Source organism: Stegodyphus dumicola, chromosome 1 (assembly GCF_044657685.1).
Source record: "Stegodyphus dumicola isolate Sdum_Otavi_A_Nest chromosome 1, ASM4465768v1".
NCBI classification, from domain to species: domain Eukaryota; kingdom Metazoa; phylum Arthropoda; class Arachnida; order Araneae; family Eresidae; genus Stegodyphus; species Stegodyphus dumicola.
Genome location: NC_140768.1, coordinates 99,397,042 through 99,422,160, shown reverse-complemented (window position 1 = coordinate 99,422,160; position 25,119 = coordinate 99,397,042). Strand labels below are relative to the sequence as shown.

At 36.6% G+C, this 25,119-nt stretch overlaps 1 protein-coding gene across 1 annotated transcript in view; it reads left to right on the top strand.

The window, feature by feature from the left end:
- The window catches only part of LOC118195030 (prostaglandin reductase 3-like), a 68,801-nt gene that overhangs the window by 5,894 nt on the left and 37,788 nt on the right, over window positions 1-25,119 (top strand). Inside the window, exons 2-4 of the mRNA XM_035366262.2 lie at window positions 2,581-2,718; window positions 8,286-8,373; window positions 22,011-22,115. Of these exons, the coding sequence (XP_035222153.1) occupies window positions 2,588-2,718; window positions 8,286-8,373; window positions 22,011-22,115 (324 nt within the window). The 5' untranslated portion in view covers window positions 2,581-2,587. The remainder of the gene's footprint in view (window positions 1-2,580; window positions 2,719-8,285; window positions 8,374-22,010; window positions 22,116-25,119) is intronic.

Genomic DNA, 25,119 nt, shown 5'->3' with positions numbered 1-25,119 from the left:
TAGAATAAACTACACATTATGTCCTTAAAAATCTTTACCCGTCCTTTATTTTCCCAATTGTTGGTCCTTGTTGGTTGTTATTTTCTTCCAGTTCCAAAAATGTTTCACATGACCAAAAGATTCATGTTTTCACGGTGTTTGTAAATGAAAACAAATTAATTTTATGTAAAATACGAAATTTAACTTTTCTATATATTCCTCCAGTCTCTGTACTTATATTCAGTAAAGTTTTGTATTCGCTTCCTTATACCACATGACCGTTATGAAGACTTTTGTTTTTTTCGAACAGCGGCCAACTTGTATAAAGGAGCGCTCTTCAGAACACACTATTTCATATTCATGGTTGACATGGGAAAATCCATGAAAGTGTCCTGCAATATCACTACTACAGTCAAAAGTCGTTAATCCGGACTCGTCGGGACTTAGGCGATTCCGGATTATCGATTTTTCCGGATTATAGATCATCAGTTTAAATCTCGTAAGATGGCATGCAGAAATTGTAAAATTAAAAATATGAAACTGTAATTTATGAAATAAAGAACAATTATGATCTAAAGTGTATCAAAATTTGCAAAAAGAAAAAGCTTAATATTTATTTGTTTACTTTATTAAACATTTCTTTTAATGTAAGTTGTTTAAGTTTTGCTTCGTTTCATGTGATAATACTTTCTCTTTAATTCTATTAAACAGACATAATTTCTTGTTCAGTTACAAAATTCCGCTGTTCAAGTCCTATAATTGCTGTGTCAAGAACACCGACTAATTTGTCAATCGAAATTTTTTCGTTATCAATAACCTCTGTTACTTTTTTTCGCTATCGGAAGCGAATTATAATGACCAGGAACTTGTTTTAAATCATATCAAAGACGGAGCATATCGAGATGAAATACTACATTTGGTAAGGAATTATAAGCCAAATAAAAACATCTGCGCTGAAGATAAGGATAGTGCTGACAAATCAACTTCCAATTCATTACGCGCCCGCCGCGGCGCGGCGTTCCCCCCGCCGAGCAGCCTGAAATTGATAAACAGATTTCGGATTTCAAAACATACTTTCGCTTTAGATCCTTTACATATTAACAAATATATATCGAAAATTCTATTTGATATAATCGAAAGTTTAAGCTTACTTTTATAAAATTGCTCTTACAGTCTGCAAAAAATAATAAGCCGGATCCAATTCGAAAATTAAGGAACAACGCAATCATCAACATTAACAGAAATAGATAATTAGATAATTTTAGCTTATACGTCCATTATACATAAAACGCGCACGCGAAAACGTATTCTGTACTTGCGCAGTCGTAAAAGCTGATATGCGCAGTCGTAAAAGGTCTTACGCGCACGCGTAAACGCCTATGCGCATGTGTCAACGCGGCGCATGCGCAGAAAGTTTTTAGTTTTGATGTCCGGATTATAGATCATTCCGAATTATGGGTGTCCGAATTAACGACTTTTGACTGTACTGAGATAGATGCGGCCTAAGCGTTGAGTAACTACGTTACGGCTCAGCAGATCGTGATCGACTAAGCAGGAGAATTAACTCGCGATTTCCGCCAACCTAAGTATGGTTTTCTCAATCAGTGCATTGCAATTGATGCTTCAAATCATGAATTTAACTTAAAGCGGTCATCTTTCCAATTATTACATAATAATGTGCAAAAATTTATAAAAATTTGCGCAGTCATATAATGTAATGTATGCTTAAAGAATTTAGGAGGGAAAAACTCTGGAATTAAACTTCTGAGATCAAAATGTTTTTCCTTGAAGTACGACAATATTTCATTTTGCTGAATTGACAATACACTTCTTTTATATCTGAGTTTCTGATTAAATTTGATATATAAATATCTGAAGCTTTACCATGCATCAACACAGTTCTTTTAAACCTTTGCATTTTGCAAAAGCTCTTTGAATTTTCACGAATTAAGAAATAAACAAATTCGAAACTAAAAATCTTTTAGGTGCACATGTCTGAGCGGAAGACTATGCGTGTTCAAAATTCGGTGGCTCTAGTTAACGACGTTTTTGCACAATGCGATTAAATTCGAAAGACAAATATATTATGTTTCGCCGAGTGACAACGCAATTCTTTTAAACGTTGAGTTTTCTAGACTAAATTTGAAAGCTCTTAGGTCTTTTAGACTTGTAACACAAAGCTTTTAAATCGCTGAGCTTTTAATCAAAAATTCTTTAAATCTCCGCAAATACGAAATTAATAAGAAGAAAAATTTTTGAATTTCGATAAAAATTCAAAATTTGTGCTTCGAAGTGCACATGTTCGAGTGGAAAACTATGTGTGTTCTAGACGTCGCAATTTTTCCTCAATGCTAGGAACATACACACGTACATGTATACAGATTTTTCATTATTTATTAGAGTTTAGAATAAGAAGAATTTATCAAATCTTTTTGCAAATACATTGCTATGCATTATTAATATGTATATAAATTTATTTTAATATTTGCATAAATAAACCCATGCAAATAAAGTGGTTTTTATAATCCTTTTCGAAAAGTGCTTTCAAATTTGTACAGTTGCTAAACTGGAGAATTTTATTATATACATTTTCATTATTAGAATCAGTATGGCTCAGAAACCAGCAACGTATAAAAAATTAGTAGTCCAGAAGCTTACTTCAAACTTCCGCGAAGCTGTTACTATAGAAACAGTAAATATATGCCACCCTGAAAAAGGTGAAATATGCATCAAAAACAAGTAAGTATCTGCTTTATTATTAACTGAAAACAGTTTCGTAAAAAACTATTGTTACCGAGGAGAATTCAAATTTTCAAATATGCAAATCGTTTTCAGTACATTATTTCAAATCTGCTTAATATGATAAGTATTTAATACTTTTTACTTTAATCATTGGGCTTATTTTCAGCACCCGATTTATTTATTAAAAAAAAAAGAAACTTATCAATTTGAAATAAGGAGTCCAGTTTAGGTTATATCAGAAAAATATGTATTTCCAGGGAAACTATCACGCGTTCCTTTCCTTCAAGGATTAAAATTAAATAAATAAATAAAAATTTCTTTTTAGAGAAGAGAACTTTTTCACGAAGTGGGTAGATTTTTTCTTAGTCTAAAGCTGAGTTTTGCTTAGTTTTAAATGGATTTTTTGCATTTTTCAGTTATTGGCGCAACAGATCCATTTGTTTGCTTAATGGAAACGTTATATGTAAAAATAGTCTTCTAAATAATTTAATGCAACTAATGCGTGTAGTCTATTTTATATTGACACTTGTAAAAATATATCACATTTGTTTAACTAGCCGCCTAAAATAATTTTTATAAAAAAATCTGTTGTGGACACCATATGATTTCCTTGAATGCCTATTAAGTTATGCAGAGTTTTTGCTGCACTTCACTTAAACTTATTTTCTTGAGTTATTCTAAATTAATCGATCCCTGAACGCAAGAGTCCGCCACCGGACAAGGGGTAAAATCGCTGCTAACTGCTAGTTCCGACCTGGATTCGACTTCAGGCGAACGGGCTGGCTGCATGTTTTCGTGGTTTTTCCCAAGTGTAACGCGTATACAAGCAAGTTTCCTTAAACGTGTGCTTTGCCGTAATTAACTATATGAAAACAAATCCTCAAGGCAAGTTGCAAGTTTTGAAATTAAATATCCCGAAGAAATGCAGTTTTTGTCGCATGGGAGTCCGAAATATATATATATATATATTGTGTATAAAACTTTTCCAACTATAATATAGAAACCGGGAGACTGCATAAAAAGTTAGATTTCGTTATTTGTCCAAAATTGTTTTGGTACTATTCGGTTTCAAGGGCCGTAAAAAAAATTGCAGCGAAATTGTATGCGCAAACGCGCCAAATCTAGCAAAAGCGCCCATTTAACAACGCGCCAAATCTAGCGTACGCGCTGATTTCAGATTACGTAAGTTTGTATAGTTCTATATTTCTTAAGACGCCATTGAAATACTAGTTTAATTTTTAAATCCTTTTTTGATTTTAAATCCTTTTTTGATATCTTATGGATTTAACAATTTGGGAATTGCCCATGACGAAAAGTCGGCAATAAAATTTTTGGTAAAGTGCAGAATCACCCACTGCTTGACGCGTTTTTAAGAATTGCACATCGACCTATTTTCACTTGAAAAAAAAATCCTAGAATTGCACAAAAATGGCACTGCGCACACCCTTAACTTTATCTATGTACACGTCGACCTATTTTCACTTAAAAAGTAAAAGAAAATTGACAAAAATCCAATTGTTTTTAACTTGTAAAAAGCGGCAAACAAATAAGTGAGCGATTCTGCACTTTACCGAGAACATTTTCAAAGAAACGGCATCATTCATTATAGAAAATTACGTTTGAACAACCAACGAGATGAAATTATGCTTTAGCGATAAGTCGGTAGCGAAATAGCGATGCAGGCATCCATTCAGTTAAGTTTAGCAATTTTTATATAAATTATAATAATGATCTGAAATAGTTATTTACTCTTATGCTTCCATTCAGTCATGTTTAGCCTTTTTCATATAAATTATAATAATAAAAAAGTATTATATCAAATTAAGCTTTCATCTAAATTAAAAGATCAATCTTAAATAGTTATTTATTATTATACTTCCTTTCTTGCCGCAATTATTAGGGTTGCTGCAATTATTTTTGGCAGCATTGGCATCAGCAAAAGTTTGGCGATTTTTTACGGCCCTCGAAACCGAATAGTACCATTGTGGTTACTTATAAATTATCAAAACATGAATATTTTCATCTTTTAAAACATTTCTCTAGTGGGAGGTATATGTCTATTACCAACGATTGCGAAAATAAAGGCCAGGTAAGGACTTTTAAGCCAGATAAGAAGGTGCGGAAATATAAATATGTATACATATATATATGTAGATACACACTTTCGATGCGATTGCAGCAAAGAGGAGAATTGCAGAACTAGAAGTTATATATACAAAATTTCAACGTTCTACGTTTAATTGGTTTTGAGTTATGCGAGATATATACGTACATTGGTACCGACGTCACGAAACAATTTTGAAAAAAAAATTTTAATTTTAAATCCGATTTGAATCGATTTTATAATCCGTTTAGAATAAAGAGTTTTTTTTTCCATCCGCATGTTCAGATGTCATGCAAAAAGCAGTTAAAATGGATTCGGAAACAGTCAAAATGGATGCTCCTGTTGAAATCCGAAAATCGAAAATTTTAGCAATTACACTGCTTTCTTTACTTTGTAAGAACTTCTTTACTTTGTTTTTACAAGAAAGTAAAAAGAGAAAAATATAGGATGATTTTATGAAATTTTGCGAGTCCAGTCGTAATTAATAGTAATTACAATGAATGTGCTTTCGTGGCTTTTAAGTTATTTAATTTAACAAAGGAATAAATTTGAAAGAGAAATTAAATATTACCTTACTCTTTGTTGAACGACAACACATTGCCGCGTAGAAGATAAAGATATTTTAATTCGGACAGTGGTAATCCATTTCTTTTTAACCGTTGGGTTTGTGGATTAACACTGAAAGAATTATCGCGAAATTATTCGTTTTGCCTATTAGCAAAACAGAACTTTTAAGCTATCGAAATTTTAATCAGAAGTTCCTTGAGTTCACACAAAATACGAAATAAATTGCAAACAATTTCGAAATTTAAAATTCGGGCTTCGTAGTGCACATATTCGAGTGGAAGACAATGTGTGTTCAAAATGGGTGGCTGTAGATACTGCCGTTTTCCCACAATGCAAGGAACATGCATGCATAAAGATTTCTCATTGTTTAACAGCAAAGTGGAGTTGGCGCGCACTATTTATGCGTCATTACCTGGAACTAAACTGAAATTTTCTGAAATGTGAATATCTCCATATAGATAAACATCTACTATTTTGTGAATTCTACTTACTGTATTTTAGATAGACTTACAGAGCAAATCAAGGAAAAATATTTCCATGTATTTAAAAGAAATGTTTTTCACTTTTAGCTTAGGATGCAGTTACTTACATTCAATATTCACCTGTGTATTTTCTGCAATTTTAGTTAATACTTACGATTGAAGTTTCCTGACACCATTAGGCTATTCACAATAGCAGCGCGTTTCGAAGATGTTTATTGAATTCTAAATATTTCTTGAAAAACAAAAAGAATAACATATTTATAGATAACGAAATGTCACCCACAAGAAAAATTTATTGGAAGTTATTTTCGATAAAATCAAGGAAAAAATTTCAATTTATTAATTTTCTATTATTCTACCTTTGAAAAACTTTAAAATTCTGTGATAACGTTACTTCTATTAAAAACGTTTTTAAATTTGTAAACTTGCGTTAAAGTTTTTAAATTTGTAAACTTTAATAGTTTTGAAAAACTTTAGATAGAACTAATTCGCCCACTCAGTAAACATTGATTCATTTTTGCAGAAGAAGAATTTTTTAAAATTAAGACACTAAAAAAAGGATGAGATTTACGAAATAATTCATCCGATAACTTTTCATTTATGTTAACTCTTATCAAAGTAAACAGTATTACACCTAGAAATCATTCAGAATAGTCTACACTTATTCATGTATTCATAGTTTCATCAGTGGCTTTGTGGTTAAGATCGCTTAATACTAGGACTTCTATCTGAGTGGTGCTATCCCAGGTTCATCAATCTTTGAAAGCAACTTTAGTCGACGTGCTTCTACCTTTATTTCAGAATATCGTCATTAAGAGGCTTGGTGAAAATGCATTCACCATTATGAAGTTCAATTTATAACTTGTAGAAAGCCGCTTGCGTCAAGGTGCTGGCACCTGTATGATAGCTTCTGCCTTGGCGAACAACGCCATCATGCTTCAAAGTACTGGCATCTTTAGCGACAAGCCGGAACTATAAGCCATACGCACTTCAGAAAATTTCTCGAATTCCGAATAGTTCCTTCCACTCCTGATTGAAATACGCTCATGTCCATAAATTAAGGATAATTCGGAGTCACTCGGAAATCGAACTCTAAAATAAATATATCACCTGTAAAATCACTACACACATCTTAAAGAATTATACGCAAATTTAAGGAAGTAACCAGATGACACCGATGGTACGTCACAATGACGAGAGTGTAAGAGAGTGATATATTAGGAATAGAGGCAAAGAAGTAAAATTATTCGCAGGCGCTTCATAAGCATTTCAGTGCAATAACCGAATAGTTATGACACAAAGGACGCATTTGGATGATTTTTTACGTAGTAGAATTATCGGCCGTCTGGAATGTGGGCGTACCCACCTGGAAGTATCAGACGAACTTGGAATTGTCCAGAGTGTCATCTCCAGGCTTTGTTGACGATTTCAAGATGATGGTAATGTGAGTAGACGTTACAGCACAGGTCGCCCCAGAGTTACAACGCCGAATGGGGACCGGTATTTGGCAGGTACTGCCAAAAGAAACAGGCGGAGCACAGCGTCAGACCTGTCTCGTCAGCTCTGTTCAGCCACTGGTACGACAATTTCAAGGCAGATCGTGTACAGACGCTTAGAGCAGATTGGTCTATATGCTCGTAGACCTGTCAGATGCGTTCCACTTACTGCAACTCACTGTCGCCTGCGGTTAGCGTGGAGTAGAGAGCATGCATTGTGGACACCGCAACAGTGGGCTTGTGTGATGTTTTCCGACGAGTCTACCGGAACTTCGGAGAGCATTGCTTTTTGAGTGGTGTAATATCCCCCAAGATCAGATCGTTAATTTGATACTCAGCATGCCTAGGCGTTGTACGGACTGTATTGAATCGTCTGGGAGACATACAATATATTAACAATCATACCAACAATGTAATATTGGTTTTTTGTAAATAGGTTTTTTTTTGTAATTTGCTCCAGGGGGAAAAAATCGCTAATTTATTTAATAATATCAAACATATAGCATCTTTTTTTTGCTCTTTACCTTTTGTTTAATAAATAAACTTTACAAATAAGTCAAATTTGTTTTGCTTCTAACTCTTCCTTCGCCTGATTTTGCATTATCCTTAATTTATGGACATGAGTGTAATTAACTAATAGTCACATGAGTAAAACTATATTAACTGAAAGGTGTTTTACAGTTTTCGCTATGTGGGAAAAAAGTACGAACGATTTCCCTTAAGTTGCTTACGAATACTTTCTTTTTGAGATATGCAGCCGCCAGCCGTACTTAATTACCTTGAAACTTTTGATATATATTTCAAGTCTGGCTTATTTTACTCATTTTCATGCATTTCTGCTCTCTTCTCTTATTTTTATATTTATTTTGGTTCTGAATTCAAATAAGCCTACAATTCAGTGTATATTTTTTATAGATATGTTGGTATCAACGCAACTGACGTCAACATAACAAAAGGGAGATACTTTGTGGAAGGAAAAGTTCCTTTTGATATCGGCTTCGAGGTAAAGTATTTTAGTGTAATCTGATTTAGTGCATTAGTTGATTTGATTTATTGCACTAGGTTACAGACTGTCTAAAAAGAAGTTCTAGGCAGTTAAAACACACAAAATTAAACATTAATTTAAAAAGTATTTTTTAGAATGATTTCTCTTGCACAAATGGCAATATGCTACAATAAAAGACAGGCTTAAGCCGCTAGATAAATAATCACTTAATTATTTCCTTCAGCTAGGCTTTAAGAACAGGTTGATTCTTCGAGCTTAATAAGTATGCTATTATTGGCGATTGAAATTTACCGAAGTGCAGAAAATTTATTGAATATGGTAGTTTTTCTTATACTGCTAATTAATATCATTACAACATTTGATATGATTCCACAGTCAAACTTTTTCAAGTGAAGTCACAAAGAATCAGACGTAACCAGATGCAAGGTCTTACACATTTTAGCTGATCGTGGCCAGAGAATAAGACGTATTACATCTTCAAGCAAAATGCTTTCCAGTGACCAATTGTATAAAATCGCTGAGCAAATGTTACTTCTACCAGAGTTAGAGTCCCAGGGAACGAGATGGCTGCCTGAGTATATACATGGTTTTATCTCGTGTAACGTGACTACAAACTCGTGCATATTGCCGTTATCAAAATAATCCAGTAAACCCCAATCAATACAAAAAGGTTTTCCCCAGAAAGACCTTCATGAAGACAGCCCAAACAGATGGCCTTCGCGTAGTCTGCCGTATTCCGTCTAAATTAAACAGCCAACAAGTCTTTGAGCGGGGAATCCTTACATCAAGGATAACTCGACTAGGACCAAAATGAATAGATCTTTTTAATAACATATCCCTGGTTGAAACAGCGAAGAGTTAAAAATATAAATCTTTAAATGTAACTGGAAATCGTTGGAGAATTAAATTTTTACCCATATAACCCTAAAGATTGCATAAAATGTGAAAAATTTAATGTGATTATGAACATAACGTTTCACTGAATTTCTTGTTTTTGCAGTACTTAATAACGCAGCTGAAAATTATAAAAGATTTCTCGTTTTTAATTCTATTTCTGCAAAGCGTCAGCATACTTTTTATGTCTTGGAAAGTCATTTAATGCATGCATTACTGATGTTATTCGAAACTCAACTGTTGTATAAAGTGACAAATTTTGAAATTTACCAGTAACACATATGCACTAAACACCAAAAATGTTAACTTTTATATCATTAATGTTGCTCTTGTTTCACGCATGGATAATTTTTATTTAATTGAAAAGTGAAAAATTAAGTGTACTTCTTTTTCTTCTTTCATTTACACACGATATTTAATTTGGCCATTTCTTTTGCAGCAGTTTTTATTTCTGTGTAATTCATGTAATACTTTTCAAACTGCAAATTTTAAAGAGCTTGATAAACTCTCGTGACAAGACTTTTTTTTTTTTTTTAAGAACTCCCATTCTCCCATCTGTATTTAATTTTATCAAAATGAAATTCAGACCAACATAATCTATCTGTAAACTTAAATTATGGTTGTTAAGCAAAACGTTAATGAAATCAAATTCTTTTTTAATAGTAATGATAAGTCACTTATTTGGCACCTGTGTTTTATTGGATAAATTATAACAGTGGCTTCATTGCTAATAATTACCACATATCAGCTTGTTTTTACCTTCTTAATAGTTAAAGAAAAATTGTTAATTCATACTGCCTAGTCTTTAGATAAGTTTCCATGTATCTGCCAAATTTTAGTTTTCTAGTTTTTTTCACTCAGAAAATTAGAAATATTCAGACTTGGGGTAAATACGGCAGTCATATATATTGACATGTGCCTGTGATTATTGGGAAAAGTTACCAAATTACAATAGTTACTTTGAAACGCCAGTTTGTGAAAATATAGAGCAAAGAAACAAAAGATTATTTTTCCTTTATGCAATATCTTCGAATCCCTCGAACGGGCTGGCTGCATGGGTGTTTTCGTGGTTTTCCCCATGTGTAACGTGTATACAAGCCAGTTTCCCTTAAAAAGTCTTCCACGAAGGCATCCCTCCCCTTAGGCAGATAGCCCTAGTGTGCTTTGCCATAATTAAATACACCACACCTTTTTTTATGCCATATCGTAACATTTCTCTCCATACGCACGAAATAATGTCAGTTGAAAGAACCAGGTATGAAAAAATTATTTAGCATAAGTTAAATTAATTGACATTAGAGACATAACTTCAAAAACGATGTAGTATTGCACTGGAGAAATTTAAGGAATTTTAAATGAAAGGCGTTCCATTATATTAACAACACAGAGAGCGAAAAATTCTAATGAAAATAATGCAAGCAGTCATTTTTGCCAATGAAATAGAGAATAGAAAGAGTGCTTCATTACATTAAGCGATAAAAAGAGTCATTTGTTCTTGTATTAATTTTCTTTTACTCTCATCGTATTTGAAAGACACATGATCGGTGCTTGACTTTATGTTGGTGTTAGTAAGTTTATTTGCTCTTTTAGTCTGGTAATTTCTTGAGATGCTTGGCAAAAATGCAGTAAAAATTAGGGTGTCTGGTTTTTACATAAGCTGGAACATTTTTTCATAAGTATTACCAGGGACTTCTACTATTTAGATGGAGGTAAATACAATGAAGTGCTAAATCTAAGTTTAATTATCAGTCGTATGTAAGGAGATTTATCAATATTGATATTATTACCTAGAAACTTTAGCGGGAAAAGAAAACTGAAATTATTGGGTTGTTGCAAATGAAATGGCCGATTTTAAGGACAACTAACAAAGCAGAAAATAAAGAGAATATTTGTTTAACAGAAAGTAATTTCCAGTAGTACCAATGCAATGTAGCCAATGTGGGGCAAGGTCATACTCATGCGGGTAAGATTACCTACCTAAACTGATGCGTCGTTGAAAAAGCATTTCTTGGATGGAGGGGGAGGGGGGAATGACTCACGTGACCGTAAAAAATGGTATTCTATTAGGGAAATATCAGAAGAATATGAATGATGAAGCACGATTTTGTATTCTAAATTGTTGATTTGTTGTACGACTGACATTGCTAGTTCGTATAATTTGTTTTTATTTTAATTAATGTATTATGTTTATTTGAATGCCTATGTATGTTAGATGTCTATTTGAATTTATTAACTAATAATGTCAGTGGCTATGTAAAATGTAAATTGAACAAACTCCTGATGGGACGTTTCTAAGGCACCCGGGAGTTGTGGGATCCGAACAGCATCCGATTAGTTTATATAAAAGCCCTCCAGGTGTCCGTACCTACTCTCACCTGTTAACTTGTACACTCTTTTGCAAAAAAATCGTAGCACCATGAAGGAAAGGGTTGTTTTTGATGAAATTGAATATGTGTATAGCTCATACATAGATAATTAAATGATTAAGAAAACAAGGTCATAGTACTTGTTCATGGCTCACAATCACCAATTGAGTGTCCAAATTAGTAGTTGGTCGAACCGCCCCTGGTGGCAATGCATGCTTGAATTCATCGAGGCAAGCAGTGGTAGAGGTTCCTAATATCATCCTGCGACACATTCTGCCAGGCATTCACTAGTTGTCACTCCAGATTTGCGATATTTTGTGGTGCCCTAATCTGGCGGCCTACCATGCCCCAGACTTGCTCGATTGGTGAAAGGTCTGGTGACCTTGCTTGCCAAGGAGGAGTATTAACCGCACGGAGATAGTCAAGAGATATGCGAGTGGTATGTGACTTGGCATTATCCTGTCGGAAAATGGCACCAGGATGACGTGCCATGAAGGTTAATGCAACCGGCTGCATGATAGTATCAACATATCGTTGAGCTGTTAAAGATGGACGGAGGATGACTAAAGATGACCTTCCGTCATAAGACATATAACTGAATAAGACGGCATACAGCCGTAACCCCTGGTGTGATAGCCCTACGCCATCACACCAGGGGTTGTGGCTGTATGCCTTTGTAAAACAGGCTGATTGGACCGCTGGCCCCGTTCTCTTCAGACACGAATATGGTGGTCATTGCTTCAAGAAAGAAGCGGGATTCATCGCTGTCCAAGAACAGTTCATAGTTTTGCAGTTCTTCAAGGCAACTTGCTACGCAGCCAAGCCGCAACTGTCCATGCAGCACAGGTTATTCTGAAAAACAATGTAGATCTAGCCAAGATCTACAAGAGTTTCATTCCATTAACAACAGGATCACAGGATTCATCAACTTCAAAACTTACCATTCCGTAGGCAATCAAGCAGCCATCGCCTACAATGGTCCACTCACGCCCCTGCTAATGCATAAAGGAGATTACACAGTTACTGTACAACTGGAAGGACCTTATGGTCAGATTGCCATCACCAGCGTGTATTTTCATCCTTCGCACGACATTGTCACTGCACTCCAGGAGCTAGAACAAGTCATGATGATTCCGACTAGGAATAAGATAATCGCTGGGGACTTTAACGCTGCTAGCCCTCTATGGGGTGCGCCAGAGGGAAACAGGCGTACTTGCCCTGTGCTTGACTTCATCACTTTTCATAACTTTGCAGTCGTCAATCCCACCGACAGCCCTCCTACATACTGGACTACCAGGGCTCAGGGGTTTCCTGATATCACTTTAGCCACCACTGGTTTACTTAATAATATTCACAATTGGAAGGTTAGCGAAACCTCCTCGTTCAGCGACCATCGCTACATTGAGTTCAGAATTGATTCGGAGCACCAATTTATAACAAAGAACAGATGGAAAACGAAGTACATAAACCTCAACAAATTTAAAGATGCACTCTCAACCCATATTGAAAGTCTCGTCGCACAATGTAACAATTGCGACATCGACGCCATGCATGAAGATCTTATGCAAACACTGCTCTCAGTGAGCGAAAAAGTCTTGAAAAGGAAACATTACGCAGCCCCGGAATGCACTCCTTGGTGGAGCACCACGCTGACTGCTGAACGCAGCAAAGTCCGTGCCCTAAGGCGCAGAATGCAAGCGTGCAAGGATCCCTTAGAAAGAGAGACACACTCGCTAATTTTTCGAAAGCACAGAGCTGCTTACAAAAGGCACATTGCAAAAGCGAAGTTTTCATCCTGGAAAGAGTATTGTACCAACAAAGTTCGAAACTGTCTTCCGTATTGCACATGATAAGATGTTTACACCTACTAATCTTACTGCCACGATAAGCCACGGAGCAGCAACTAGCACAGAAGTAGTCGCGCACATTCTGGACAATATCTTTAGACCTGATAACGCAGACACAGATAATCCCGCACAAAGAAATATCAGAGCCAGTGTTTAGCAATATTACAATATAAAGAAAACAGATTTTGAACCGCTGCCAAACGCCAAAGAAATGAGCGACATTGTTAAAGCGTTAAACACCAATAAAGCCCCAGGTCCTGATGGGATAGATTCTAAAAGCCATTAACAGTGCGCATCCGGAGTTACTGTATGCCTACATTACTGCGTGTTGGCGCAACAGATATTTCCCAGCCGGCACGAAACTTGGTGAGGTGGTGCTCTTCCTCAAAGCGAAAAAAGACCCTAATGTACCAACGTCTTACCGGCCTATTTGCCTTCTTCCTGCCATGGGTAAAGTACTAGAGACATAAACGCCACTGAAGACGACCACTGCCCTGTCCCGCGAAGCGGGACCTATCAATGTGTAGTCGTTCCAGCAGAAACCATCTACTACCATAGCTCCACCCATCCTCGGGGCGTGCCCGGCAGGTCAGACGACTCAGAAGACCATTTATTAAAATTTTCAAAATTTGTACATGGGCAAACAAGGCCTTATTATTACATGATATGGTTTTACAGAGTTGTCTCTCTTTACATGGGCAAACAAGGCCATTTTCAGAGGTTGATTACAATTGATGTTTGTTTACATGGGCAAACAAGGCCTTAATGATTCGTTGTTTTGCAATGCTTTTGGTTGTTTTAACATTGTTTATTCTTACATGCTGTTTTAAGGATAGATATTAATTTTGCAAATACACTGGAAAAGAAAAGATTAAAATATGCTGAAAAGTAAATATAATGACTGACATTTAAACAAGCTTCTGCATTTAACAGCGACACGTTATTTACACATATAGCACGTGCTTATTCCACTTGGGTAAGTGTTGTTACTGCTATACGTCTATACGATACGCTAGACATAGGCTAATTAACATGGAGTACTGTAGGCTCTATATAAAATTCTGATTAACTAGAATTGAGTAAATGATTCTATTATGCAAACCCCTACTTGTTACCATAAAATAGGTGTACTCTGGAGTAATGAATATGAACAGTAAAATCTAGAATAACTGTAATTTGGAGTATATATTACTATGTACAGAGATTTAAGGAAAGAGTTTTGATACAGATAGTGGGTACACTTAATACATACTATAAATGCCCATTTACTGGAGATGAATGGTTCATATAGTAGATGCTCATAATACGTATTTATACGTATAGTAGTTACATTCAAAACACACAATAAATATATTGTGTGTTTTGAATTGTGTATTAAATACACTTAATACATACAGTAAATATCCATAATGTACTATTCACAGGTTGCAAAATTATATACTTAGGAATACCAGGCGAGGCGCAGGTTACTTGTGACCTTATTGTTTAAATGTTACATAAGATGTCACTATGTACAGTACCCCTATATACAAAATAATGTTCTTAATTAGGTGTGTAATACCTGCTTTGATATTATACACACTCAGTTCAGCCATATTTTAATTATGCTTTGCCTAAATTCTACATTTTCTCAAATCACAGAATCTACTTGATTCTGTGTTTTCATATTTGATCTGAGACCTCTGTTGCACTCGTATCTGAGTGCAAAAGGTTTAGTGAAGTTCAGTTGCACAGTTCACTATTTTTGTTTAGTTCAGTACTTTTTTGAATGCACTGTCCTAATCACACTAAGTACGCATTGTTACTGAGTTCACTTGAGTTACTGAAAGAGTTACTAAACCGTTACTTAATAGTCACTTGAGTCACTAAGTTCCGTTTGATCACTTTGTGTAGTCCATTCGTTCACTTAGTTTTAGTCAAGTGCTACACTATGTTCGTTAGCTACTCTTAGTTCCGTAGGCATGTGCACGATTAGTAGCTACTGAGTGTGACCTATTTATACAATTATGCACAGAGAGCTATTATCTTTGTCAAGGCATTAAATGTTGCTTTTCTTGCTAGCGCATTCCTTGCACAATACTCTTTGTGCTCTGTATTAGGGCGTTTTAGATGCCATTCTCTGGTGAGTGGACAATCGAATACGAAGTGGTCTGCGTCCCCTAGGGTGCCGCAATTACAATTGTCTTCTGCTGTGAAGCCAAACCTTTTCAGATAAGCTGGAGTACTAGACACAGTCGTCCTTCAAAGACTTAAACACTATATCCTGTCTGGACAAAGCATAAATGACGAACAATACGGCTTCATTCCTGGCAGATCGGTGGATCACGCGCTGCAGCACCTACGAAAAATAATAGCAAATAACAGAAGAAATAACCAACATAGTCTCATTATCTCTGTGGACATACAGGGCGCTTTCGACTCGTTGTGGTGGCCCGATGTACTGAAGAGATTACAGGACATGAATTGCCCTAAGATTCTCTTTGACCTTATTTACAGCTACCTAAGTGATCGCCGCTTACAAGCCACTACGGACGCAGGCGTGCACTCACGTTCCATCAATAGAGGCTGTCCTCAAGGATCCTGTCTGGGTCCACTGCTCTGGAATCTTGTAGCGGATACAGCGCTAACTCTCTTTAACACATCCTCACACGGAAATACTGGCTTATGCCGATGACTTTTTGCTGGTAATCAAAGGGCACAGACGCAACGCATATGAGACTAGGGCGCAACAAGCAATGGACAAGATGGCCAAATGGGCCAATGACCATAAGTTAATTATTGCCAACTCAAAAACCCAAGGTATGCTTATTTGTCCAGGTAAGCGCCATCGAAGAACCCCGTGCATCAACCTTCATGGGAAAAATATTAAAATAGTCAGAAACTTGAGGTACCTTGGAGTTATAATTGACGACACATTGACTTGGATGCCACATTTAAAGGAGGTCAAGGCACGACTTCACAAGATATTTCCTTCCACGCTCAGAACAGCAGCACCAACATGGGGAGTTTCTTCGAGGATGCTTAAGACGTGGTACTCTGTAGTTGCTGAACGTATTGCACTGTATGGAGCCTCCATATGGGGCATAACGATCACTACTAAAATGGAGAATCTGCTACGCTCAGCACAAAGACCATTACTCCTAAGCATTGCCCGAGGATATAAAACCTCGCCCACTAATGCTCTAAACGTTATTTCAGGACTACCGCCTCTGCAGCTCTTAGCTTAGCGAGAGAGCGCAATAGTGCGAGTGCTCCGACTCAAAGAGACAATAAGTTTATAGGACAGGACTATGAGCAAAGCATTCCGAGCCACCTTGCTACCCGGCCGAATTCAACATCTCGATTAACTGCAGGTCACCAGCGTGGTTCAACGCCACTGCTATCTACACCGATGGTTCCAAAAGAGAATGTGGCACCGGTAGCGGATACTGTGTTCTACTTGCGAACCAGATCTTGATGACCTGGGAAAGAAAGCTTAAGCACCATTACTAAGTTTTTCAGGCTGAACTGATTGCATTAAAAGCTGCACTTGTCTACGTACTGAAAAATAACCATTCCAGTATATATTCAGACTCAGCCTCTAGCCTCCAGGCAATCCAAGGCACATGTAGTAAAACTCCACTCGTCAGGGCCATACAAAAACTCTTACTAAGAACACCTAATTACTATAGGCCTGAACTCCAGTGGGTACCTGCCCACACTGGAATACTGGGTAATGAAATTGCAGATGCAATAGCCAAAAGAGCAGCAACTGACCCCCCACGTTCGCACACTTGATGTGCCTCTCCCGGGTTCGTTCTTAAAAGCTGAGATCGAGAGAGAATTACTCAAACGTTGGCAACATCTGTGGGAGACAGAGATAACCGGCAGAAGAGTTTACAGATTTTTTCCAAAAGTCTGCCGGCTTCTAAAATCTGGCTCGTCTCACTTCACTCAGTATCTAACAGGACATGGTCCCTTCACAACTTACCTGCATCGCTTCAGACGACGCAAAAACGAGCATTGCTCATGCGGGATGGTAGGAGATCCGGACCACTATCTGTTCGCTTGCAGAGAGACCGCCAAATATCATCTTAGGCAAACAGTAGCAAACCACATCCATGCATGGGCCGAAGCTACTTCAAAAAATCGCAATGCATTGAAACGCATATGTGATTGCATAAATATTGCACGCAAAATCTCAGACAGGCTGGAGTAATTCTCAGCTACCATCCTCGTCACCAGCACAGCCCCTGTATGCTCTGTACCTTTAGTGAACTAATTTTATCTTAAGTTAGCTTATTCGGCTTATCTTATTCCCTGTACATATTTATCTCCTTGAACTGTAAACCTTGAATTGTGTATTTTGCCTTATTTTATGTATTATTTTCACTGTTTTGCCTTTTTTATTTTATGTATTATTTCACTTTCTAGTATTTTACTTCTTATTACTTTTAGTATTTGTAACCACCTATCCATTACTCTGTAAATATGTAACTGAAATTGTTCTCACCCGCAATGCACCCTTCTTCCATCGCTGCACTAACGTCTTCGTCCAGCATTTGTTTGCACTGCCCCCAGCAGTCGTCTTGAGCACAATATGTATTTATAAGTGTGTTATTTTGATCAAGTTATTTCCGTCAGCGGGGCTACCTGGCCGATATGCTAACTACCCAGTGGACCGGCTGCCTCGCTGTCGGTAAAAGAAAGAAAGTCTGATGACAGCCATGCTGATCGGCTGCAACACCACTCTAGACGACTCTGCCGATGTTGTGGGGTCAAAGGAAAGCGTCTTAAAGTCCTCTGTGAGCGTAGCCTCGCTTCAGACAAGCGCCGTGAGGTAGTGGACGGTACCACAGGAGGTATAGACGTGGCTGTAGTGCGTTGAATAGTCGACAATGATACCATTGGGGTGGTTTTGGCCTGGCGAACAATCATCCTACCTTGCCTCGCCTTTGTGCTCCTTGGCCTTCCAGAGACTTCATTTCATCGTCAATTTCTTTGTAGCAACCATTGCTGCCAACATCTTTGTACAGCAGTGTCTGTACGCTGCAGGTGGTGGGCTGTTGCTCGGTATGACCACCCACCTTCACGCAACCCTACAATGCTGCAATTCGAAGTCGTTTAGTTGTTTGTAAGGTCTTCAATATCGTCGTATCTTTAGTTGCTTCTTTACGGAATTACAATGGCAGCAACAAGAAAAGATAAATTTTACGCTTCTGTTACTGCTTTTATACTTTGCGAATTGCGCAGTAGAAATGCGCGCTATGATCGCAATTCCTGTTCATTTGCCTTGAAACTTTGATCATTTGTATGTTCGATCAAGATGTTTTTGCATACCAAATTTCGTCACGATCGCCAAAGTCTTTCATGGTGCTTCGATTTTTTTTTCGTAAAAGAGTGTAGGATTGACCTTGCCGTATGTGATTGGACGTTATCCTGGAACAATAGGACGCCATATCTGTTTTCACCTGCTGATTGCAAGTAGTCAATGCATGATCTGAAAACAACTGAGAGACCAAAATTTGTTTTAACAGATTAAAAATATTGTTGACCGAATTTTAAAGTCTACTCAATAAATATTCATCAAAATATACATAAAGAACAACGGAAAAGAAAACATTCAAATTTGTACAGTGATACCTCGATATCCGAGTGCCTAATATACGAGAGTTTTCAGATACGAGCCGCCGAGCGAGCGATATTTTGCTTTGAGATGAGAGCAAGATTTGAGATGCGAGGAATCGCATACTACACCGCTGCACACGACCGCAACATGCGCGCGCATGTTTGTGTCGTGTGCAGCGTCTCACGGTTTCTCCCACCTCAGACTAGACTTGTTTCTTTGGGAAAATCCATGGGTCTGGAGGTGGATGAGAGAGATGCGAACGAACTCGTCGAAGAACAGTCTCAGGAGCTGACAACCGAGGAGTTACACGATCTACATTCGCAGCAGCATACGGTGGTTCAACGAAAAATTAGTTTTGAAGAGGAGCCAGAGATGCAGGAGGTTATTCCTACAAGAGATATAAAGGAGATCTTGGGAATGTGGGAGAAAGTTGTAGAGTTCGTGGATAAAAATCATTCGGAAAAAGTCGCAACTGGTCGTGCTTCGGAGTTGTTCACGAAACTTGCCTAACTCATTTCCGCAATATCCTGAAAGGGAGGAAGAAACAAATCTCCTTGGACAGTTTTTTTAAACGATCTGCAGGTGAAAATGAGCAAAGAAGCGTGACGAAAAAGCTAAGACCAGTGACGAAAATTAAGCGCTTCCGTAAGCACTTTACTTTTTCTTTTAATTATGTTTTATAGAATATGTATTTTTTATTTATAAATACATTTTTCTTATTCAAAAACAACAAAACAACTGAGGTGGTGTTACGGGAGCTGGAACGGATCAATGGCATTTCAATTAATTTCAATGGGGAAAATTGCTTTGAGATACGAGCAATTTGACATACGAGCAAGGTTACCGAATGAATTAAACTCGTATGCCGAGGTACCATTGTATTTATTTTCTGCCTGACATTTAATTTCTGATCTCTAAATTAAAATCACTGTTATAATTTTGTTTGCGAATTTGCTTCAACAAGACGATTTTTCGTATGAAAAACACTAAACTCAGTGGCGCAACAGCCCTAGTGGACCACGGCGTTCAGTGCCCCGAAATCTGCTTTCTTGACCTTGGGACAAGGGGTACGTCAGCATATGCCCTTGGCAAGTGGTCAGCTTGTCGCAGGACCCCCGGTGTTTAGTCCCCAAGCGAACTTGATACTCATTTTATCGACCCACTCAAGGGCTAAAAGGCTGTGTCAACCTTGCCCAGCCCGGGGATCGAACCCCGGACTTGTGATGCAGCTGTGCGATGCGCTAGCCACTGCACCACCGGACCTTTCTTCGTTTGAAAACAATACTAAAAAATTGCGCACAATTCTAAACAATGAGTTATGATATAATTTAGATCTACAACAAGCACAAATAAAGAGGTTTCATAAACTATACGTGAATTCATCTGCATCGCGCAACTATGCATCCATCCGACCAAGTAGTAGCCTCAAGAAAAGTATATATTGGAAGTAACCAAATCAATGAGGGGGAGAAACTCCAGAATAATGTAGCGCTATTAGTTGTCGGCTGGTAAACTAAATTTACTGACTGTACCGACATGGAAAGTTCCCACTTTGACCTTCACGTATTTAGGCATACAATACAATAAATATCAACTGGCATACAAACATAGAGTGGCAAAGCCCTCCAACTTATTCATTCCATTTTTCCTTCAATAGCAATCGAGCACATAAGCTCAATTCGTACCTCTGAGACGTTCCTAAGACAGTAAGCACTACATATATAACAAGCACATGCTAACTGAAATATACTCCGGGCTGCGTAAAATAGCTTCGTTGTGTACACTATTTATATGGTGAATAAAAGTTCTTTAAAGAAGAGCAATGAAATGGGTGCGACTTTTCAGGAGGCCGGAGATTGCCTGGCTGAGCGGTGGCATTGTGAAGTTCAGTATGTCAAAACTCAAGAGTAAGGGAATAAACAGTCTTAAAATTGCATGATTTGTCCGAAGTCGAGAGAATGACCCTTTAAAATGCTCGTAAAAATACACACAGTTCATCTTAAACACTTCTGAGGTTAGTTGCAGTGCATTAATTAACGAAAAATAGAGTTAATTAAATCCGGCATCCGTAGGAGGGAAACTGCACTCTTATATATATATTTGGATGGCGTGACTTGTTTGTAGTAGGTGTGCGGCGAATGGACGTAGAAACTTGTCTTGGCTTCAGGATTTTGTAGGAAAGCACATCAGCGAAGTTCGCTGGGTTGTTTATTCATTAGGTACTCTTCCACCGAATGCTTTATGTGTTTTTATTGCAGCCGCTTCAGAAATTCACACCCCCCCCCATCAGAGGAACTTGTAAAGGTGTAGTAATATGTAAAGGTGTAGTGGGTCTCATGATTTGCTTGATGTCGACAGTGTTCAACGCTTAGTGCTCTTTGAATGAAACAAACACTGATTTTGCATTACGCACATGTGAAAAAAAATTTACAAAATCTCTAGCTCTTCATCTCTTTCGTAACCAATGGAAACCGGGCATCCATTCAACTTCTTGTTTATTTTCCAGGAAATTCAGTACATTCGTCGAATGGTTATATGCAAGTCTTCTGGAGATAGTCTATTTATAAGTAAATCTTCTGGAATAGACATATTTTTAAACAGATTAAATACCATTTGTAACGTAGCGAGATATATGTATAACAGTATTTGAAGAATTAGAGCTGTAATAGGAACATAATTTAAGAAATAAAGCATTTACATTTGAATAATGCAAGACGTGTTGGGCACACACAGCGGTAAATGTTCCTTGATTTAATTGCAGCTCTTTTAAAATTCTTTTGTATATCCAAATGACTGATTTTATCCTATAACATGTTTCATTTGTATCTGCGATTTTATTCTTTTTTTTTTTTTTCTTTTTGTGTGTGTGTGTGTGTGTGTGTGTGTGTGTGTGTGTTTAATTCTGTTACATTTATCTAGGGCGTTGGAGAAGTTGTCGAAGTGGGAGAGGAAGTGGAAAATTTCAAAATTGGACAGAATGTTGCATATATGTCTTCAAAGCTTGGAGCATATGCTGAATATCTTGTAAGCTATATATTTTAAATGAAGATAATTACTTAAATTCATAATATATGAAATATTTAACTATTAATATCAAATATATAGTTGCACATGAAAAAGAAAAATAATTTTCTACTTACATCAATAAAAAAATTATAAAGTTTACAAACTTCAACAAAAAATTAACAAGTCTGTCATTGCTCTCTAAAGGAAAGCAAGGTTAGACCAAAAGAAAGCTACGATAGACTGATTAACACTTAACTGATACAATGGTGACCCCTGGGCCTTCCCGCAAACATTTGCTTAACGAACTTTTTCATTTAGACGAATTTTCTCTGCAATTATGCGATTAAATATTTTACTTTATTTATTCACATAGTTTTGTTGTAACAAGTATGAATAAATTTTTCCGCCATATTTGTCAAATTTTAAAGTAAGTGCTGTACATTCACTAGCTGAACTCAAGCGCGATGTTAAATTCAGCTAACAATGTACATAAAATTAAGCTGTTTTTTTAGTATTAGTCCTTATAATTATAGAAAGAAGAACAAATATACAATTATTGTTAATGATTAACTTAATAAAAGTATATAATATTTCTGATTAAACATCTCATGATTTAAATATTTTTTTATTTAAATCAGTTCTATTAAAGATATATTTTTATAAACTACTTTCAAAACGCTTAGTTTGTTAATCAATAACACAGATTAAATCTCAAAGTTAAATATCTTGTGTTTTAGGCAGCGGGAACTCTCTGGCGCGTGGAAGATAAGAGTACTTGACGTCAACCGATGGCAATCACATTGCTTTAAAAGCAAATTCGGTTATTTAAAATAACCGAATTTGTTGATTAAATTGTGATAAATAAATACAAGATAAATAGCTGACATTTTGCCGAATGGCAACAGTCTGGCGAACGGGAGATAAAAATGTTTCGTTTCGAGCTATATTGCCATTGCTCGCTTTTAAATCGGTGGGTTTGTAAATCAAAAATTCTTTAAATTCGTACAAAATATGAAATAAATAAGAAACAAATTCAAAATTCTGGTTCCGAAGTGCACATATTATTATAATGGATTACATGAGTTCAAATATTTTTGGCTCTATCTTTAACCTATTTTCCACAGTGCGAGCAACGTGCACATATATATACAGATTCTTCATTAGCTAATAACAGAGCTAGAGATTTGTAAACTGACATTCATAAATAAAAATTGCTAATTTCACTTTAAAATGTTTAATCTTTTATTAGACGGAAGGGATTCTGTTCGCAGCAATATTTTTGGAGTATTGTCAGTAACTTATGTATGTTAAGTACAATTAAGATGGTGAAAAAATGAAAATATTTTTCCTGGAATCGAGAGAAAGTGCTTTAAAATGCCTATTCTTTAATGTAAATAGCCTTTCAGCAGCATTAGGTAAAAGACTATGCGCCTTTCTATAAAATAGTGTTTCATAATAAACGGTATTTGTCTCCTGTACCACTATAGCATGAATTTCTCCTGTACCACTATAGCATGAATTTCTCCTGTACCACTATAGCATGAATTTCTCCTGTACCACTATAGCATGAATTTCTCCTGTACCACTATAGCATGAATTTACAATTAACGGGTTTCTATTCCTATAAGGAAAAGCTAAGCTCCTAGGGGAATGTTCTGGTCAATCGAACTAATGACTGTAAAGAGAAGTTCCAAATGGATTTTGGATTTGACTTCCCTGATGTTTGTTTACTTTTTAAAGAACAAGAAATATAAAGGGATAAGATTGAATATAGACTTACTTGTGTCCAGACGTTTCTACATCTGCAGGTATTATTTCTCTTTTTAAAATCTATGTCATTCCTGAGATGTTTAAACATGAAGTTTTTACTGTTCTATAAATCCGAAATTTCTAAATCATGTATTAGAAAATGATAAGGAGGAAAGTAAGCGAGGAGGGAGAAGTATAATACATACTGATAATTATGGCGCGTATTTTTGCATTTACAGAGTAATTGTTCAATGTACCTGTCACAGCATGCAGTTCAAATTATATGAAAATATATTTATGTGTTTTTAACAAATATTAACATTACTGTTTTAAAATTAAAAGAAATTTCACTTCACTCATTGGAGCGGAAATGGGGGAGAGTTAACTCCCTATTTCAGATAATAACTTTGTCATTTCGCTCTTACAAAAAACAAGAAGATATCCAAAAATAATTTCTTATTTAAAAAAAAAAAAAAAAAAAAAAGAAGAAGAACAGTAAAAATGTCTTTAGTGCTGTTTAATACAATGGCTGTAGAGAAATATTAGTTTTTATTTTGAAACGGCGAATAAATTTAGGGCGATTTCAAATATAGGTCACTTGAACTATTTTAGTTTTATCCAGTTTAGCAATTTAAAAAATAACAAGTGAAAAAATAATTATTTCCTATTCTTTTTATAAAAATAAGACTAACCGTAGATTACCTGTAAAAACTGATTCGAAATGGCTTCCTCTGTATTAGTTCGGCGCCTCCCAAGTGCTGCTTTGTTGCCTCACCGCGGCGAGGAGGGATTCATTGGCCTGAATGGGCGAAGTACGTAGGGAGCCTAGCTCCTGGCAAAGCCAACATACACATGGCCATAACAATATGTCCAGCTGGAAGTATAGTAGACGTAGACCCTTCAGGGGATTACTTTCTTGGTGATCGGGTCTTACAATTCTGGAGCCCCAGTGACTTTTCTTCTTTTCCTTTTCCTCTTATCTTTCACTTCTTCCTACATTTTCCCCTTGTGATTTCCTCTTACAGTGGATGGGGTACACTCTTTAGTGCAGTTTCTGTTTCACCGTGGTGAGATAACTGCCTATGCGTTTGCCGCGCATGGAGACCCGTACGGCTGCAAGGAAGGAGCCTGTTAGTTGATGGGCGAGGTCTCTAACACGCTGCTTTGGCCTCTGCTTCAGCCCACTTAACTGTCCTTGCTAGTGTCAATCAGCTGGTTACTTTTCCTTCTTGTCAATGGCTTGGGGATAAGCTTCCAAATGTTTCCGCTTTGA